The sequence below is a fragment of the Protopterus annectens genome, chromosome 8.part0 (genome assembly GCF_019279795.1).
Source record: "Protopterus annectens isolate FY-2018-M chromosome 8.part0, PAN1.0, whole genome shotgun sequence".
NCBI classification, from domain to species: Eukaryota; Metazoa; Chordata; order Ceratodontiformes; family Protopteridae; genus Protopterus; species Protopterus annectens.
The window spans coordinates 1,853,450,315-1,853,472,805 of NC_056741.1; the positions used below are offsets into that span (position 1 = coordinate 1,853,450,315).

The following is a 22,491-nucleotide window of genomic DNA, read 5'->3' on the forward strand; positions in this document are numbered from 1 at the left end:
GGTGTTTGGTAAACAGCATCACAGATGATATCTGGATGTTCCTCAAACAACATACACATTGGGAAATAGCCTAAAGACAGGAGGGTGATGTTCCAGACATGACTACAGCATGTAAGTGTAGCTATGCTTCATTGAGACTATTGCCTGTTTAACAAGTTGTGTGTGGTAATGGCTATTCTGCTTGTTTTAAAACTGACAAGACAGTTCTCTGTTTGTGAGGGAACCCCATCTGTAGGGCCATCTGTGGACTGGTCATTGTGTGGAACCATTTGTTTCCCGTGTTACTCACTGAACACACATCTGTGAACAGCAGGAGCATTCTGTGAGGATTGCAGCCAGTACATGGTGATAGTGATGAGTTACTGCCATCGCATCCCTGACTGGACATATGTCACATGAAACAGTGGTATGACAGACACTGTCTGGGGTTCTCAGTGACATGCCAATAATGGGCCACTGTTCATAGCTGCAGTCACAAGTCTTCTACACTTTGTACAGATATCATGCAGTATATATGCATGTGTTGTGCGCCCTCTGCAAATGTATACCATCTGTTGTGTTGGGTTGATGGTCATATCTATGCATGCTGTTATAAGAAATCCTGAATGCTGTTGACTATTGCTAAGTCATATCTGTGTTTAAACTGCAACACCATAGGCTGTATGGGTCCCAGCAGAACCTTCTGTCCCACTTCAGCTGGCCATGGCACTGGGCGCCAGCACATCTGGGGCCCAGCCTTGGACCTCCACCTCTCTTGGGTCTGCACCACCTTCTGGTGGTACCGCCACTGAGGATGGGGCTTGTCCTCCCTGGGAGCAGGTCCAGACAGGAACATATCTGCTGTCGTACAGTCCCAGACTTGGTGCGTAGGGGACTCAATAAGAGGTTTTGAGGCCAGATACACCAGCTCAAGGGTAGAGTGTCACATTTACAGGAGGAGGCTGCCCCTCCTAGACAGCCCCCAACACTGCACCTTTATAGCAGTTTTGGTGCAGTGGTGGCTGCCCATGGCTGGGGACCTCTATCCCACTGTTCCCATCCGGAGGCTCATGGGCTTGTGAATGCCAAACACCCCTCTCTGTCCAAGGTGGTACCCCCGACGTGTCATATATTGACCCTGTATGCGGTCTTGTCTGTCATCCTACCTTACCTATCCTCCATGAGCATACCTACTCTCCTTCCCCCATATCCCACTCTCACCCTACGGAAACAAAAGGCCAATTGGTTCCTAGAAAAACAATTGCCCCATACATAGCTGTCCATTTCACACGTGTCCACTGGACCCATGTAACCCTTTTAATATGCATCACAACATACTCCAGTTGTCCTCACCCCTGTCTCTCAGGCGCAAGATCCTAGTATGCACATGACTCCTAAATGTTCCAGGTACACGGGATGCAGATGACCCCATTGTACACACAACACTACCGGTCCCTCTATGGTTACCCCATTTATCTTTATCATGATGAGGATGTCGCACACAGCACCTTGCAAGAGTACTGTTCTCACATAATGATTGGACAGAAACTGTTGTGTTAATGTAAATAACATGCACAGAGTGATGTATATGGCCAATGTACAAATGTCTGCATGTATGAATGACACATGTCTGTCTGAGGGAGTCTTGATATTACATAAGACAACACCACTACATAATACAGGCATTATTGGTGTTTCCCTTTTCATTCCTTTTTAATGCTTTGTTGTCACGTGGGATGCTCCTGATATATCTATATATATGTATGTATCTATATCTGGACATAAACACACACACATACATCTACATGATGGAATACATTTCCTATACTGTTGAATGGCTGCGCTGGATGATATGTTTGTGATAAGGTCCGATGTCTGTATATCTGCCATGGCTTAGTGGCAAACCACAATAACTGTGTGTGCAGGGTCCTGGTTTCGAGCCTTGCAGAGGCCATTTATTTTGTTGCTGGGCAGAACAAGGCCATTGGATACGGAGTGATTAAGGCACATTAAAGCAGTTGTGAGCTGGTGTGCGTGGGTTTGCATGGTGCTAAGCAATGCTAACCTCTGGTTACAGTTTCTTATACTAAGTTAGCCTCTACATTGCTTTACCAGTATAATACTCGCATACTGGCAGCCACACAGGCTTACACTCGCTTGCTATTGTACTTACAAATGCACTGCATTTGGTGTTTGCATCTGACTCTCACAACCCTGGGTGGGAGTGAGGGCTACGATATTATCTTGTGATGCCTATTACATCAGATTACATGCCTACAGTATCGGGAATGGCTGCCCATTAGGCGACAGCATGCCGTTCGACTGTAAGGAATCCGCAGCTTGTCAAGAGTTTGATTCATATTATTGGTGTGTTCCTCTTACAATCTGCACCTGTCTGGCTAATACATGGGAACTGACACTCTTCAATACAAACAAGTAAATGGGTTTTGGAACCAACATCCTTCAGCCAAGTCATGCTACTGCATACCTAATATTCTATCATCTTTCTAAGGTTGTCAGTGGAATATGTGCTTTCTGTCCCTATCAGACCTCTGATACGATTGGGGAAAAATATAAACTGAATCAGGGACATGGCATAACAACATCAGGGACACATTTAAATTATTGATGCTATTAACCTGACACATTGACAGACTCAGAGCATATGAATTAATACACATTTTCTGAGGTAAATGTTTATAACTCTTAATTGTTGCCGTTATTCATTACGTGTAATTCACCAACTTTCCTCCAAATGTCACTAGTTTTAGGAGGGACTAAGTGGGACAGAGTTAGAAACTGAGTCGAAATCAAGGACGTCCCCGGAAATCAGGGACAGTTCAGAGGTATAGTCCCTATTTATTCCCCCAATGGTTTATGTCCAGTCCAGTGGATGTGTTCTTAGGGGTTGAGAGGTATGGGCATCAGCTATGACTATTTTGGAATATTACTTACATCCCTGGGGCGGTCCTAATATGACTGCGTCAGCCAACACCTACACACCTAGGCCCATAATTGCATACCCATAGTTCCCCCACCTGCCACCCCTCTATAGCACTGATCCTTACTGTGGGCTCAGGTGGGGTATAAACACACCATTACACACTGCCCACTCTCCCCATGTCGGGACACATGTATGTTGTGTTGACCCATGGTTTATCAGGCTTGCACAACCTACTGGTCCGTGTACATCTACAGCCTGGTTTGATAAGTCATTACCAGGACTGCCTCCGATTATTCATTTTTGGTGTCCCACAAGGGACATTGATGTCTATGTTTCAAGATTAGACCTAGCAGGTCTCACCCACTGGTAGTATCCTGCTGGTGGTCTGGAAAGCAGTGGTGTGTTTACCTTTATTGTGTGTCTGTATGTCTCACCGGCCTAGCTGGGGGGGTGGGGGGTTGATGCTACATGTTACACGTTTGTTTATTGGACCCCTCACCCCTATACGTATGGCCTGTGAACATATGTTACTCGTAACTGCTGCACCATATCCTAGCTATATACATGTGTATATTTACAGTCACATATATATATATATATATATATATATATATATATATATATATATATATATATATATATATATATATATTTACATTACTATATACAGATATATCTGTATATGTATGCATACATGTATATTTATATTTTGCTGTATATATATATATATATATATATAGGTTCATAGGTTCATAGGTTTATACTAGGCTATCTGCCCTAAGGCATTTATAAGCCTAGCCCAAATTATTGTGGCTTACGCCACCCCTTATATGAAAAAATACTGTGCCCATTAGTTTGTTGTGCCTCTGTCCAGCAGTGACACAGAGATGATTCCTGGGGTAAACCTAAGATCTCCCATCCACAGGTCTAGATTTCTCTTGAACAGAGTCAGCGAGGTGCTCTGCCTCACATGGACCGGGATTTTATTCCACAGCATAGGGAGTCTCTGAGTGATAAATCTATCCCTCCAGCACGTCCTATTTATATCCGTGCTAAGGTTTAAGTCGCTTGCTCTAGTACAGATATATATATATATCACAACATATGGGTCTATGGGCATCTGCATATGTATATATTTATATGTGGGTATGTATCTGTATTCAGTCTCTGTATGTATACATTTGTACTACGGAGAGGGAGTGGCTTATCTCTATGTCGCTATGGGTAGATATACACACACATACCTCTACATATATATATGTCTACATCTGGTTATTCCGTTCCTTGCCATATAGATTACATTTTGCTGCAGTGGGACTCGTAGTGGGAGTGGCTGCTCATTGAGCGACGCCTCTGCCCAATGAACACATTCGCTTACATCCCTAGGTCTGTCTCTATAGGCCCATATCAGCCAACACCTGCACACCTAGACCCATAAGTAGCAACCCAGAGTTCCCCCACCCGCACCTCCTCAACAGCACCAATGCTTACTCTGGGTCCTGGTCTGTGCTGGACACACCACTACACGCTGCCCACTCTCCACTTCACAGGACCCATTTCACACAATTGTTCGGCCTATGGGTCGTCAGGGTTTCCCACCCTTGTATTCCGAGTATGCATACACCCCTGCCAGAATGTTTGGTCTATCACCTTCTTTTGGCCTTGCCACTTTTTGGGGTGTCCCGCAAGGGACGCTCCTGTCTGTGTTCCAAGATTAGAATTCATGGGTGCACTGTTTAGCTCCCGGTTGTATCCTGCCTGTGGTCTGGGGAGCATTGGACTCTTTACATTGTTTGTTTATGTTCCCCATGTCCGGCTGGGGAGGGTGGAAGGTCATGCTAAGTGTTTCATGTTTCTTGCTTGGGCTCCTCACTTCCATTGGCATAGCCTGTGAACATATGTAATTCTTGTGTGCTGTTTCCTAGCATAGCTGTATATCTGTGTATATCTACGCACACGCACACACACACATATATATATATATATATATATATATATATATATATATATATATATATATATATATATATATATATATATATATATATATATATATATATATATATATATATATATATATATATATATATATATATATATATATATATATATATATATATATGTGTGTGTGTGTGTGTATATATATATATATATATATATATATATATATATATATATACATATATATGTGTGTGTGTGTGTGTGTGTGTGTGTGTGTCTGTAAAGCAATACATACCTCGCGCAAATGTACTTAGACATGCTTACTGGTGTTTATATGTGCTTCACCTGCTTACTAGTGCCTTGTTCATTATGACATTGACACTTCACTCCAGTTAACTTTTAATTGATATTTTGCAGGTTATACAGCAGACAGATGTCGAAATATGTTCATGTACAGATTACCGATGGTCAGTGGGATTCGGTACAAGGATGTCTGTTCGTTAGGCGGTTGCTCTAACCAATACACTATTGCTGTGCTGCTTCATTTGCATATATACCCATATACCCATGGCTCCTGGTTCCCGAAACAATCACCCCAACACCGCCCTAACACTGCAGTCATCCATTCTCCAGTTGGATTCGCGGTGTATCCACACCACTACACATTGGTCATTCCCTACTCCTATAAACCCATCCCATCAGTTGACTCACTCCATATATCCTCAGAACTCCCAAACGTTTAGTCCACAAACATTGGTGACATGAGCGACCAAAAGAATACTATTCGCAATTCTTGGGTTGTCCCACATGGGACACGCATGTGTTTATGTCAAGATTAGATTCTATACTTCATTACATCCTTACTCCTGTTAACATGACACTACAATAAATTAATAAGTATGACTGTGGTAACACACACGTTACACATGAGAGCCTAATTATGTACATGTTCGGCGTATTTCTTTTACAAATAGACCAGTTTGGTAACTGGCATTGCCGTAGCAGGCAGATCACAGGAATGATTCCATGTGTGGGAAAGTCCTCACATTTAATTATTTTCAGGACAGCACTGACTTCGAACATTGTACAAACCTCTGCGTTTTAGCAGTTTTGCCCCGTCCCTCTTCTGCGCAACCTATTATTCTATCTACTGTCGAGGTTTGTAAGGGCACATTCATGTTGTTTATGTCTGCAAATGGAATGAATGTGTTACAGAGAATGTACTTCTACATATTGATGTCTGCATGTGTGTATGCATATATACTTATAACGAACTCGCTGACTTCCACGGGGCTGTCCAGTTAGAACCAGCCCATCCAACCCTGGCATGCCTGGCTCCATAATTTCATACCCATAGTTCATCCACCGCACCTATGTTCAAAATACATGCATACAATCCATTGTCCACTTGTTATCGCAGCCATGACACACCTCCACACATTGCCCTCTCCTGAGAGTTAGGGGCCCTACACGTATGTTGTCCCAACCCATGTATTCTCAGGCTCTCCCACCATTTAGTCCTTGAACATACCTGCCCTTGCTTGGGTAATGGTTGGATGGCCAAATGGTCTATCAATTTTTGGGTAGTCCCACCAGGGACTACCCTCTGTATGTAAAGTAGACTTAGCAAATCAACAGTGTTACTCCCACTGGTAATATCCTGCCTGTGGGGGGAGTAGCAGTGCTTTGCTCACTCCTGCCCAGCTGGATATGACATATGCTGACAGTGCTATATAATACTGGTGTTGCTGTTTATTCCCTTCTCATTCCTTTTGTATGCTTTATTGTTATGACGTTCTTTCTTCATAGATATATACATACATATATATATATATATATATATATATATATATATATATATATATATATATACTTATATACATTTTCTATGCTGGGCACTGCTTAGACCCGCACAAGTGCACTCCGACTTGCTTACTGGTACTTATATGTGTTTACTGCTGCTTACTTGTGCTTACATCTGCTTACTAGTACCTTATTCATTATGACAGTGCCACTTTGCTTGAATGATATTTAAGTTAAATATCTCATGCAATACTTTTATGTCGGTTTTACAGCAAACCGACATTCATTCCACATGGAAAATGATATGTGCTATTGTTGGGCTCGAACCATGAATGCCTGTTTGTTAGACAGATGCTCTAAACACTACACTATTGACACGTTGATTCCGCATGTTTTTCTCTATTTGAATGAATATGATGTGTAAGCTATGCTTGGTGGAGGGCAGCGACATGCAGACACTCTGCACTTTGCTTACACCTTCAATATTGCAGCAATTCAAATGTATAATAGGGACACAGGGACAGAGAATCTAATTGTGAAAGTTTAGGGACAGCGCTCAACATTCCACTATGTGCTTGTGTGTTTACTACTTCGATTTTATTTCACTGTTCGTGGACACTCTTGTATGCTTAGCATATATTTCGGTATCCATGGACAAGGAATTACTGACTTACTATTAGGGCCGGGCTCTACTAGTAGGCATAGTAGGTTTTGCAAGTGGCGGGGCATGTTTATGCTTCCATAGAGCACTTGTACATGCCCCCTGCACTTGTACACATTTCCTGTGCACGTCGAGGGTGCGGCGGCACACCCTCATACATATCCATATGGCGCTGGTGCACCATCTGTAGTGAGGACGCTCAGTGCAAGGCTAAAACCGTCCTTGTGCCGAGCTTCCTGAATCCTGAGGTGTGTCTTTGTACCTACTGCATTAGCACAACTTTGTTCTGCTAAATGGTAAGATCCTCTTATTTAAGAAACTGAAATTAGTAAAGAATACACTAACAATTAATAAGGAATACACTATCCACTATCAAACAATTTATCTGTCTACTACTTTTGTAAACTTCTGTCTTGGTATTGCAAACATTTCTGGCCCTCAGGGAATTCTTACTTAAGATTACTTAATAAAGAAAACATAAGTGAGCTCAGTAAACATTTGAGTTAATATGCAGATTCTATCAGTTCATTTTTGAGGTTTAGGTTGGACTGTGTACGTGTGTGTGTGTGTGTGTGTGTGTGTGTGTGTGTGTGTGTGTGTGTGTGTGTGTGTGTGTGTGTGTGTGTGTGTGTGTGTGTGTGTGTGTGTGTGTGTGTGTGTGTGTGTGTGTGTGTGTGTGTGTGTGTGTGTGTGTGTGTGTCTGTGAGTGAAAATGTCCCGCAGTCAACACACCTGTTGGCTAGAGGTACTCAGGTCAAACCCTGTACATTGAGTGCAGGGTAAAAAGAGCCTAAAGTCCCTAGCCACCACCACTTGTGAGCTTTGTCCAGGTTTTTGTTTGTGCTAAGAGTTGAGAGCTAAAGTGAGAACTGAATTTGTATTCCCCCAGGATTTTTGTGCTAAGAGTTGAGAGCTATAATGAGAACTGAATTTGTATTCCCCCAGGTTTATTGTGCTAAGAGTTGAGAGCTGTGGTGAGAAGTGAGAAATGAATTCTCTAAATGATTATAGCCAGTAAGTTTCAGTCTTTCTATTCTTCAGGAAGCTGCTGATTTAGCATAGTGGTATGTTGCTCTGACTGTAGTACATAGGGTCCTGCATGGTGGTAACACATTTTATTCTAGCAACTTTACAAAATTATACAAGCAATGTTTAAAATGTGTCCCTGGTTTTTGATCTTTTGCCCCCCCCCCCCCCAAAAAAAAAAATGAAATTGAAAATAAGTGCAAGAAGCTGTGCAAGATGCCTATGGCTTACACTGCTGTCATTCTATTTATGGTGTGGGTGTGGAAGTAAACTTTTTATGATGGAAATGTTCTGAATTGGGCAGTTTTATCATTATTGGTTCATGCATTTTGTTTCATTGCCTACAGTACAGTCTACTGGAAAAATGTTCAAACAAATTTAAAATGCGCTCTGTCTAACAAGTGTGCTGTATTATATAAGGAATATAATTTAATAAAGTCAGGAAAGTGTATCAAAGAAAAGAACACATGTATGCTTCTTGTTTTGTGTGCAAGGGGCCAATGATTTTAAAACAGCCGAAAGATAATCTTTATCCACCTCTGGCCAGATGCATTTTCTTTGGATGTGTGGGTTTCAATGCTGTTTCAATGAATGTGAGTTTCAAGGGCAGACAAGTCTTAATGCCAAGTCTATTTTCATTGTGATACAGTATTGCTTTTACCAGATGTTTATTAGTGTTTGTGCATTGTTGTGCTGTAAAATTAAAATCCAAATGATCATTGTAGAAGTAAAGCAGTATGCACACATTAGTGTTTATGGTAAATGGGGTGAAATAGCCAGGTAATGGGACATTGTAATAGCTGCAGGGGGACTCTGGTGCCATATTTTGGTTGCCTGTTCTTCAGTTACATTTGAAAGTTGGTATCTTACAATTCCACTGGAGTGGGTGGGGTTATGTAATTAAGTATGCAAATAAGATGTTAATCAGTGTACAGATTTATACCTATTTTTCATGGGCCTTGTCCAGATTTTTGATGTTTCCAGGTTGAGAGGTATGTATGTGTCTCCTCATATTTATACAACCTAGTAAATAACAAATATAATGGTACTGCAAGTTCATGCAGAAGTGTTCTCAAGTCATTATTACTCATTCTGTCTCCTCCCTGTGCTTTGTTTGGATCCAGTTTGTGTAGCTCTTTTTCAATATAATCTAATCTGATTTCAGGATCTGAGGTTACCTGGATTTCACTAGGACAATTTATCACACCCTCTGAGGAGCCAAAATGCTTTGTATATAAGATTTTGTAAAAACGTCTATAATCAGTTCTGTCTGACAATAAATTTTATAATCTACACACAGTTTATCAAGTTGTATGTCTTTACTCCAACCAAATGTTACATATCCATAAAATGGTTTCCTATTACGCTCAGTATCTTTATATAAAAACAGTTGAATATTTTGGCTATAGTATTCATGCTGTAGGAGTGAAAATCAGGGAAATTATTTGAATAAATACAGAATATACTTCAGCTTTCTTTTTACTGCTTCCACTGCTCCCTTTCTGCTTTTCATGGTTCATTTCTATAGTAAAGTAAAAAATTTACTCATACTCTGTTGATATCAGTTTTATTTATTTACTGTTTGCAAACCTTCTAGGTGAGTTTGTCAAACTGATCCTTTTTTGGCTGTGATCCAAGCAAAAATGAGCAAAAAGACACTTGCATAAAGCACAATATGGAATACAGAAGGTGGAATGAGCATACAATTCAATACAAGCATTGCAGAAAAGATGAATATAATGTACATTTTTACTGAGGGATGTAATATAACACAATGTAATCTGAGTTAACTGTTAGCGCTGTGGACAAAATATACAAAGGGGAAGTTCAGGTTGAGTTTTTAATAGGTTTTGCAAGTTTTACAAGAAATGGTGATCCTTAAAAATACAATGAATTTAGACAGTTCACAAACTTCACATCAGGATTGTTGTGATCTAGTCTACGATGAAGCATCAGCAACACAAACACGGTGTTACATAACAATGAAAAACTAATATCAGTATACCACAAACACAGGTATGCACACAAAACGAACTCAACATTTTGTGCAGAAAACCAAGCACTGCTGTGCCTCCTAGTATCCCTGTACTTAACTATACAGTCTCCAGGTAGAATAGCCATGAGGAAAGGGCATACATCACAATAATGAAAAACGTTTCTTACTCCTATCTGCAGAGTTCTTCACTCAGACTGCATCTACTGGACAAATTAAATAAAGCAGGATTCACACTATCACATACCTAATCATTGAAAAGCCAGATAACGCTAACAACCACACAAATTGAAGAACTAAACTACTCGAGTCATGTAAAAAGTAATTGTTTGGGTATTTGTGATGTGATATTAACTGACTGAAAACCACTTCATGTAAAATGCAAAAAACGTGTTCCTTGTTGAGGTCCAGGTATAGCAGTTTACATATGTCTCATTGAACCTCAGACTTTCCAAATCCTTCCTTAGACTCTGCCCACCCCATTCTCAATGGAAGCACCTTTCTTTGTGTTATCACTGAAGAGGCTAATGCTATTCTCTGTTCTCTGTTCCCTCTGATATGTCTACAACAAGCACACACAGTTGCACTGGAAGCAGGACTGACCTGCTGGTTTACTCAGCCTAGCCATAAATAATATGTGTGGCACATACTGAAATTGAATAATACTAGGTAGGTGAAACTGCTAAACCAGAGAAACTATTATGAAAGTGATTCCAAATCAAGTCCCCCCAATATGTCTGAGGACTGTTAGTGTAATTAAAGGAGAATATACTGTATACAAAGTCTGAAATTGGTGCATCTAGGAGTAGTCCCTTTCCTCTGAGGTCCTACGATCTTAGAGTTAGCACATATAAGTAGTGTGGGTGCAAGCCTCGTGTCCCCTGAAAAAATAATTTATAATGTGTAATACTGAGCTTTACACTTCCTGTTCTTTTCTGATGATCCCAGTTAATTTTGCACAGATTTCGGACTGTCAGCACCGAGTCTTGGAACGTCCAATTGATTGCTTTACAATTGCCATTATGCATCCCTCAGTAGTTTAGAAGATCTACCTAAGACTTTTTTTTAAAAGTTATCATAAAGAAAACAACTTTTCTGTTTTCATGGCCTAACTCATCTTTCCCCCAATGGTTTTAGACCTTTAGCTAAGGCAGAAAGGTGCCACCTGGAACACTGTCACACATACTACAAAAGATACCCTGAAGAACAGAAGACATCCTTACCTGCTGCACAAAGAGAGTCAAATATGAGACAGTGCATTTCCTAACAAATTCTTCTTTCTAATTCTGCAGAATACTCAGGTCAAAGCAAAAACCCAACTAACTTTTTTGTGAACAAAACACTTAATGTACATTACAAAGTACACAGGAAAAAAAAATACAGTTAATCATACATATTAAACGGGTGTTATGCATTTAATATGTATGAATGTATGATTTTTACTGTAACTGTCTTTCCTCATAACAATGTAAGCACTTTATAAATAATGCTGTTGTCCTTTTCCTCAATCCTGTTCAGTTTCACTTTTGCAAATTAGCTGAAAAGACCCTTCACTAACCTGAATGTATATATATGTATGGGTCTACTTCTAAATTTCAAACTTTTAAAACCTCAAAATGCTTATGGTCGAGACCATAAGATCAAAGTTTTGAAAATTCGAAATTCAAATAAAAAATTAAAAAAAAAACATTTTTTTTACATTTTTGCTGGAGGGGCTAGCCCTCCTGCACCCCCACAGCCCCTGCTAATTAAATATACCAACTCCGAGATCACACTACAGAGAGGAAAATGGTAAATATACCATTCCACACAGTACAGCGATCTCCATTTAAACGGTTCAAACTTTCAAATCTTCAATCTTATGGTCTCGACCACAAGCAAGCAATTCAAGGTTTTCAAAAGTTGAAATTTAGAAGTAGTCCCATACACACACACACACACACACACATATATATATATATATATATATATATATATATATATATATATATATATATATATATATTTAATTTTTCACATTTGTTTATTGGGGAAAGTCTGAATGGGTCATGAGGTACACATTTTCAGCAGAGACCGGGGGAGAAAAGCTCCAGATGCATATGGTTAACTGAGAGAAAAACTAGACAGACATAATAAAGTCATAACATTCAAGCACAGATATGAAAACAACAAATTTAGTTTGTCAGAATGAGAACTTAACAGACATAATAAAATCATAACATTCAAGAACAAAATTTGAAAAACTACAGAATAGTTTGTCAGAATACAAACTCAACAGACATAATAAAGTCATAGTGTTCAAGAATACATTATACAGAAAACCTGATAATAGGAAGATGCAGCATTGTTTACATAATAGATGATTATCATAATGATTATTATTAATACTCTAGAGGTCATAAAATATGGTAATTGATTACAATGGTGATAGTGTAGGACAGTACAAGTAGAGAAGTGTAGGGTGTGATAGAGGGCATAGTAGGAACATATGTGGAAAGGGTAGGAATGTAACCTCAGAAGAAGGAAGGGAGTTTTATAGTTTTTCCACAGAGTAGGAGTAAAGGCTTAGGCCTGGGTTTTGTTAGGTTTATAAGTTGTGAGGAGATGTTTGTCTTCAGATCTGAGATGTTTATTTGGATATTAATGTTGATTAATGGGCTAAGAGCAGGACAGCTAGTGGGTTGTGCATGATTTTGTATTCTGTAGTAAACTATACATAATGGAGGTGGAGGGAGAGTTCAACTTTACAGTGATGAGTTAGAGGGGTTGCATTTATGGCAGATTTGGCAATTTTGTCATAGCAGCTTTCTAGCTTTTTCTGTAGGGAGGACTGTAAGTTAGTCAGAATCGGGGCCCCATATAACAGGAGGGCAACAGGTAGGTTTTGGCTAGGCTAATTTTGGTAGCTGCTGTGAGGAAGTTTTTATTCCTGTTTAGCATGCCTAGTTTCTGGTGTTATTTTAATACTGTTTTGTAAGTGTAGGTCAAACTTGAGGTTATTTTTGATTAACGATATTCATGATATTCATCCATCCATCCACAACTCCTTTGTTCCATTTTTGCACATGGGGTTGAGGTGTCACTTCAACATTGACAATCATCTATAGCCAAGGTTTACATCATTGGGTAGCTAGCCCTGTTGCATGCTGATATATACATATATATATATATATATATATATATATATATATAAATACATATATGTATTATATATATAGGGTGTATATTATATGAACAAACATTCATAATATCGAATGCTTTAAAGAGTGAAAATGCCAGACCTCGACCTCGTTCCTCGCTAAATATATATGCTAACTCTGAGATTGCACTACAGTGAGGAAAGGGTAAATATTCCAAACTTCCCACAAGAAGCACTTCGAGGTCTGGCATTTTTGATATATATATATATATATATATATATATATATATATATATGGGTCTACTTCGTAACAACGAAAGACCAGAAGAACGAAACGCAGAACACCAAGACGAAACCAATGAAACCCCAGAACACCGAAAAACACGTAAGTTTACAAAACGCATATAACACACAAAAACACACACACAACTGCCACACACTACTAAACAAAGCACCCTACACTAATGATATGTGCCCCCACACCCCCCACTTTAATATTCTAACTCCAAGATTGCACAAACAGACACACAAGGCAAACACACACACACACAGTACAGTCCCTCACACACACACACCACAGTCACAACACACACTTACACACAGCATTTCCCCTCATAAATACACTCACACACACACACACACACACACACACACACACACACACACACACACACACACACACACACACACACACTTACCTACAGCAGAACAAGAAAAGCGCAAATTCAAACTCCCGTAACACCGGGATTTTGAATTTTGCGCTTTTCGGTGCTCTGTGGTTTCGTTTTTTCGTCTCGTCGTTCAGGATTTCGATCTTCTGGTCTTTCGTCCAACTCAAGTAGACCCACATATATATATATATAAATATACATACACACATTTTATATATATATATATATATATATATATATATATATATATATATATATATATATATGTATATATATATATATATATATATATATATATATATTTGTGTGCATGTGTAGATATATATATATATATATATATATATATATATATATATATATATATATATAAAAAGATATATAGATATATATGAGTGTTATATGAGTTATTGCTGCATACATTTTATTGTGTGTAATGGTCAAAGTTCAGGTGTATAATCGAAGGGGTTTTGCCTTTTTTTTTTATTCTGTGCAACCCTGGAGTTAGTATATTTAATTTTCATGGGTGTGGGTGGTAAAGCCCCCGTGTAAAAAGTTGTTTTCATCACAAACGTAAATTATTGGTTTACATTTGCAGTTACCTTTTTGTAATGATTTTAGTGGTGATGAAAGGTAATTTTATGTGAGTTTGTTTGCTGTTTTGTGTTTTGATCAAACTCACTGGCAATTATTTATCATATATATATATATATATATATATATATATATATATATATATATATATATCATACATTTCCATTTGTTAATCAGAATAGTCAAGCGAATTAAACAGCTCCCTTTCAGTGGAGCCTTCAGGTGAAAAACTATACAGGTATTAACCCCAAGCTAAACCATTTGTATTTGACCAAATGCACTTTTTCACCTGTATCAAAAAATCAGTGACTCATACCACAACTGACATCAAATCTTGCTTATTTCGTTTTGATTAATAGGAACTAACATTCTGCATATCATTCATCTTCATATGGCGTACCAAAAAAGGTATTTTTTTCTAATCTCATGTACAGTATGAAACTTTTTGTAAACATATATAAATCTAATTGACTTCATGGTTTTTTTCTATATTATATTGCAAAATGTTTTTGATAATTTTTTTTTGTAATATTGTACACATTTATATTGTTTGATATCCTGTGATACTATACATGTCTCTTCCAATTATGCAAACATGTGGAGCTTTTCTCCCCAGGTCTTTTATGGCCTAGTCAGACTATCCTGTGATCAAATGCTAATAAATAGTAAAGTAAATAAATACAGTGTATAGAGTGACATATAACTACAATGTGTGTAATACTTACAACTGAATACTACTGACATACAACAACAGAGATTATATATTCAGTTACAATTTCATCATTCTCACCAAATTGGCAGATGTATCTGTTGCGTGTCTTACACTGCTTATCATTCCAGTTGAATGCACTCGATGCCTGCATCTCCACGCAGTTTCCAAACCTGTCAACAAAAAGATTTTTACAGTATCAGCATATTAAAGCCATATTTCAAATGTTGTCTGACAGTATTCAGTGGATACCTGAGCACATATTACAAAGCTGTAACCTGTGTAAACTACTCTTCTTAAATAAAGCTGGAGTTATGTAAAAAATCCTCTTGAAGCTCTAAAAAGAACATGATCCAGCAATTTCATGCTGAGGTGATTCCAGGCTTTTGTCAGGGTAACTGTGTAAATATTCTCCAGGCAATATTCACTTTAAGATGGAGATACTTGCTGTACCTTTCTTCTAATGCATAGCCTTGCATACTTAAATTATGTGCCCTGGAAGGCCTTAGTTCTTGTGGCTGATACATCTGCCAAAAGGATTTCTAAACTGCAGATCTTGTACATCAAACCTCCCTCACTTTCTTTCTCTAAAGCAATGCTCTCTTTGTATATTTGTCATGTTCTGAAATGTGTTAAGTAGCAAAAGTGGCAGAAGTTTGGAGTTGTCCTTAACCATTTTGTGGTACAAAGTAGGTGTTGCATTGCATTATATTTTGCTAATAACTACAAACTCCTTAAATGTAAATGCTACTGTATTTCCATGTTAATTGACTAAGCAGAAGTTTCTTACTTCCTAGACAGACACGTTGTTAGCCAAGTCTTGCAGATGGAACATCTTACACTGAAAATGAACTCTTGTAATGATGTAGAAGTTAAACTGCAATTTAAGTAAGAAGCTTCTGTTCTAAAGAGGTACATTGTTTTACTTTCCATAATGCTTTGCAGTTGTATGCACAACACTTACCAAATCCCTACTCTGACATCATTGTGTGGGTGTGGTTATAGAGAAAAAACTGGGTAAACTGAAAATCAAACCACACACTATAATCTTCCATTTTTTTTTTTTTTTGTAAAATCATTTGCAACTTTAACATCAGGAATATAAATGGAAATGTAATTAACCCTAAAAGAAAGATACTTCAGTGCATTCAAAATACAGTCTTTCAGATCCAAGTCACATTAATTAAAGGTATGATCTCACAGGGCAACCATCTGCTAGTGTAAGCTAATGACTTAGTAATTGTTAGTTCCAGCAGATAAGCCTCCTTGATATCAGATGCAAAAGTCATGGTTACTTACTGTACTATTATATATGTGAGAAAAGATCCATCTGCAAGAAGTGACTCTCTCTTTCTATCCCTTTCTAGAGCAGCATAATTTTTCACATAGGTTTACAATGGAAGAGAGACATATGAGAGAGCAGTGTGTTTGGGATATGTGAGGAAATGACAACCTGGAAAGTTTTATATCCTTGTAGGGTATCAGTTCTGTCAGGTCCTATATTTGGATGCCTTCTTACAGATATAGCCATAATTTTTGTACATATGAATGTACCAGCAAAAGGACCTTCCTGCTGACTTCCTCAACACTATGTCTGGTTAAATTAGTTCTGTCTAGCTGTATAAAAATGTCATATACTTATTTTTTTGTGTACTTCAGCTTATCAAAGAAACTCTTTACTGACCCCTTCTCCCATCAACCCAGCTGACCACAGCATATTAATGATAAACACATTTACCTTGAAAGTATATTTACAGTGGGATTGTCACCTCTGCTTATTCTCTCAGGTTGTTCTTACCAACCTGCAGGATAGGGAAGTACATTTCTTCTCTTTTGTCTGAAATTCTACAAAATTGCAGGGAGGATATTTAAACAGTGGGGTGTGCGGACATAGCCCATACATGGTGATGGACAGGGTGTGTAGCCCCCTGCATAAAACTGTAAAAAATGGAATGAATATCTTTAAATTTTAGCTACCTGGAGCTGTGCTGAACACATACCAAATATCTCCATTTCTTCTTTATGTGCCAAATCTTGTACCTTTCACAACAAAAGTCTTTACTCACTGTGAGTTTAGTAAAGGTGGCTTATTATGTAGTAGCAGCATACACTAGAGGTAGGTGTACTAATTTAACAAGACCTGATCAAGTCTTATATAGGTTATTTCCTATTCTCTATAATAGCAGAATTACTGACTTCCGAATATCTGTACACAATCTTCTGTCTCAGCATCTCAACTGAACTGATATACTCAGTCTTTTTCAAACAACTAAACCGTACTGAACTTATTTTTAGAAAGTAACTCTTGTTGTTGTTGTGTCTTTCGGCTTTTCCTGGTTAGAGGTCGCCACAGCAGAACTCCGGTCCGCTAATGATTGGCAGTAGATTTTTATGTGCCGAGTTGCCAGCCCTGATGCACAACCTTCAACGAAGGTATGCCGATCACGCATGTCTCCACACAGAAGACACTCTAGCTGAGAATCGAACAGGACAACGTCTTACTGTGAGGTGAGAACGCTACCACAGCACCACCACTGCAGTATATTTTAGAAAGTAACTCTAATAGTACTAAAACCCAGTACATTTCTTGTAAGTTCTACATGCATTTTAACCTTGTTTCCTAAGCCTTGTACCATCTAAACAAGCCCTGTTTTTGTACCAAATATTCCATACACTCTGTTAGCATAGCTCAGCCTTATCACTGCTTTGGCCTGAAGGTATTTCCCTGAGCTCATTTGTATTATTCACTGAAACTTTCTCTTCTGTTTGAATGTGCACTTACTGAGACTGCATGTAAAATATGAAATATAAAATGAAGATATAGGCCTGCTTTAGTATGGCTGCAGTTTGAGGCCTATACTGTATTGCTGTAGGATTTATTCTGGTGCTATTTAAAGGCTGGGTGGGGTGTATAGATTGTTTTGAGGAAGTCCCTATGAAGGGGGATGAAAGTGCTAAACTGTTATTAAAGGTTGTATTCTTTCAGTTGCTGTGCTGTACTTTTTTGGTTCTACAGTTCTATGGTTGAGAAGAAGATCTATATTTACACCAAGCATATTGTCAGAAAAACATATAAACTGACTTTATAGTTTATTATATTGTGTGGCACACTACTGGGCAGTGTTAAGCTCCTGTGGTTTGGACTGGGTATGATGACATAGCCTTTAGTACCATCACACTTAGCTCATTTGCTACAAGCTGCTACATGTTGAGTTGTTGTGCTTCTGACTGTGACCATTTATACCAGATTGACCAAATACCAGGCACTGGAAGATCTAGAATATGTGTTTATTTATGTATTTATTTATTTATTCTTTAATGAGTTTGCTGTCATAACTGTACACCTTTTGTGCCTTTTAGTAATTTAGGTAAAAATTGTTATTGGTTTAACCCAGCAAGAACAGAGTGAGAACCAAACAATTTATATACCCCTACATGATGTAAAAACTTGAAAAGTGTTGTTTGCTATTGGCTAGTATGCTCCTTTTGAGATTTTTCTAGTTGTTCTTAGCATTACTATAAATTGCCTATAGTTTGTATGGCATAGTGTTCAGTTGCTTTAAACTGTGTGCTATTGAGCTCCTAATTGTATTTCTACCAGACTGTGACCTATTTCTAAAGGACTGACTAAACATCCAACCCCGTATGATCAGGGATACGTGTGTTGCTCTAAGTAGCCTGCAGCTGCTCTATATTGCCCTGAGCAGCCTGTAATTGCTCCATGTTGTTGATATCTTACAGTTACTTATGAGCTCTGTGCTGTCCATTGTCACAGTTGCAATTCTACCTGATTCACCTTATTTACATCATTCATCTGCAGTCCTGCCAACTAAGCCTAACGTACCTCATTCATTTCTTACAGACTGTGTTAAGTAGCGTACCCAATAAGAAAATCCACATAGTTGCATTCCTTCACAGCATAGACCAATAGCTATCTCATATAGCTACATATGGTAGTTATCCTGATTGGCCAAAACCCTGCATATGTTATTAGAAATCTATACACTTTATCTTAATATTGGCCTTGTGACCATTTACACCTTGTCACGATCCACAGTTAGATTTCAGACAAGTAATGTAATAAATTTCTTCAAATCTCTATATTATATGTTGCTTTAGGCCATTTTTTTCTGTACAACAGCAAAATTACATAAACAAAAACAAAGTTGTAATTGTAGTATTACTGGAGGTTTTCTCACCCGGCCTCCACTGAAAATGAACTCTGTCCAGAAGGTCTTTACAGGTCAACAAAAACAAATAAATAAACAAAAAACACTCAAAAAGACTAAATAATTGTCTGAATCTCTGGGTCAAAACTGAAGGAAAGTCTGCTTGCTTCCTTTTTTATTGCCAACTTCATAGCAATTGCTAAGTCAGTGTAATAACATACTTAATATTCTCTTACTTAATACAAGAATTTTGTTTGAGAGAGAAGCAATTATTTAACAAATATGGAGGCCTCCCTCTCATGAAAACACACGTTCACAATACTGTACACCAACCTCCCACTAACATTTCTTACTCTGAGGTTGTAAAAAAGTCATTGCTAAAGCCTCCTAGACCCTTGAAGAAGAGGTCTCAGTGAAAATCTAGCACCATACCACTTTCAAACACTTTTCAACAGAGTCATGTTTCTGTCTGTAATGACACAACATAACTACAGCCCTTTAATAATCTGTTTCTCTCCTTGCTGCTACTACTTTTTATTTTCCTCTCAGACTTTCTTCCTGGAAGTTTCTCCTTCTCATTCTAAACCTCATCTCCTCCCTCTTTTCCTACCTACAAACTGGCTACACTTGCCATTCTATTTTTTTAGCTGTTCTTTGATTTTGGACTTATTTACTCGTGTTTATACCTGAACTGTTTGTAATGTTAGTTCTACTCTGTTTAATATTATATTTGTCTCAGTTTTGACCTTGTGAGTTTATTATTAGATGCATTATTTTATTTTTTTGTACTACTTTGTTGTACTGCTTGTTTTTTGTCTTGTTTCTACTGGAGCTTTGCTCCTCAAGTCTCCGCTGAAAATGGCCTTCTGCTCAGTCAGACTAACTCAGTTAACAAATGTCAAATAAATAAAGAGTTACCAAGAGTTAAATAGTCTTAAATCAATTAAATCAAACTACTCTACAAATAAAAATGTTTTAGCGGATGGTGACTCTGTAGTCGGGCACACTGATGTTCTACATACTACAGGGTCTTTTAGATACCAGGATCTCTGATATCTCAACCCTGAGGGATAAGCAAAGAGACATGCCAGAACTTTCTATGCATGTCATAAATGTAGGCAAGAGTTTGGTCCTCAGTGAAATGTTTCCTTTTCTAAGAGTGATGGCTAGGTATAAAAAAGATAACTGAATTTAACAATTACTAGGTGGTGTCATCGAGAAGGACCTAGAATGTGCCTTTTTAGGGAGAGTCCAGCTAATGGATATACCAATGTAACTAACATATCAAATTGAAATCTCATTTCCAAAAGTCCCAGGAACAAGTTGCCCAAATTTGAGGCTCTCCTGTATTTGAAATGCACCCACATCTGTGTAGTTTATGAAACTTGGTTCAAATATTTAGACAGTACTCCCTCCATACATGGATTTTGCACCTACCATGACTTCAGACCCAATGGTAACTGTGATATAATTTCCATATATGTTAGGGACTTTCTCCTCCATACAGATTTGCAGATACCCACAAACTGAAGTTACTGAACTATAATCACACTGAACAGAACTATCAGTTTATAGCTTATAACAGGATACCTTCTATGCCCCCTGAAAATCATGTATGGTTCCTAATTGTACTTGATGAACTCCTATAAACAAGAACTCCATTATTTTGGGAAACTTTAATTATCCCGAAATAAAATGAAATACCAATACCTCCAATGTGTGATACGCCCAAAAAGTTCTTAGATTTAATAAACAAAAATTCTGTGGACCAGAATGTTAACAAACACACTTCAAGATGTAATATTCTTCACCTGGTTCTTACAAATATAGCCTCACCATGCATTATTCACCCAATATTTCTTTCCCTGGTTCAGCCCCAACATTGCCAGCGCAGGTAGCTTCACAAAGGGGTTCTATGCCACTTTGATAAATATATGGAACTGGCAATCCTAAACAGATATAAACATAACAGGAAATTTAACATTGATCCACCCAAATATATAAACACTACAGCAAAAGAAAAAAAGTCTTTAAAGTATACAGCAGATTAAAAGACCATCATCGAGGATAATAATAAAAATAATAATAAAAATATCACTAAACACTTGAAAAATGCTATTAGTTGTAGTGAAGTAGCCTATGAACTTATGTTATCATCTGTAATTGAGGAAACTTAATTATTCTTTAGCTACGTTCCTTTATTCAGTATCTAATTGACTCCTGAGGAGGGTTTTATGCCTAGCTTTCTATATCAATAGGAACCCAGTAGTCCCTGATTTCTTGTATCTCCACAAATCAAATAGTCCGACAAATACCAGAACCAAGGATCTAAATTTTCACCAACATATAAATAAAATAAGGTGGAGAAATAGGTTTATCACTTAGGGCTTCTCCCACCTTTGGAACAGATTCAGCCTATAAAGTATGCAGTATGATGTACTATGTCCCTTCAAATGGGACCTGGATGATTCAATGCGTATTTGCAAATTCACCCTGGGGAGTGGGGGGTCTAAGTTTGGTACTGGTAAGGCGTAAACAGTTGCATGACACTGTTGCTTTAAATTTCCTACGATCCTAAGTAGAATGCTTTTCTTCCTGCTTATGGCCATAAGAAATGCTGGCTATATCCAGTCTGTGGTAAAATGTAGTAGAATTCCTATCAGATTATGATCATGTCCCATCCCACCTCAGCTGAGCTCGAGAATGTACTGCACGCATGACCCTTCCCATTTCCCCTTTCCCTCACACTTACTCCTAAATTTCCAGAGCCTTCCTATACTTTATAGCTCTTCTTTACCTGTCTTTGTCTTTTTTTAATCTGAATCCTGCTTGAGAAAAGTAGTGGTGATGCCAGATTACAGGTTT

At 38.1% G+C, this 22,491-nt stretch overlaps 1 protein-coding gene across 1 annotated transcript in view; it reads right to left on the reverse strand.

Moving 5' to 3' along the window:
• The window catches only part of LOC122808574 (C-type lectin domain family 18 member A-like), a 694,180-nt gene that overhangs the window by 133,294 nt on the left and 538,395 nt on the right, over positions 1 to 22,491 (reverse strand). Inside the window, exon 10 of the mRNA XM_044079532.1 lies at positions 15,539 to 15,630. Within this exon, the coding sequence (XP_043935467.1) occupies positions 15,539 to 15,630 (92 nt within the window). The remainder of the gene's footprint in view (positions 1 to 15,538; positions 15,631 to 22,491) is intronic.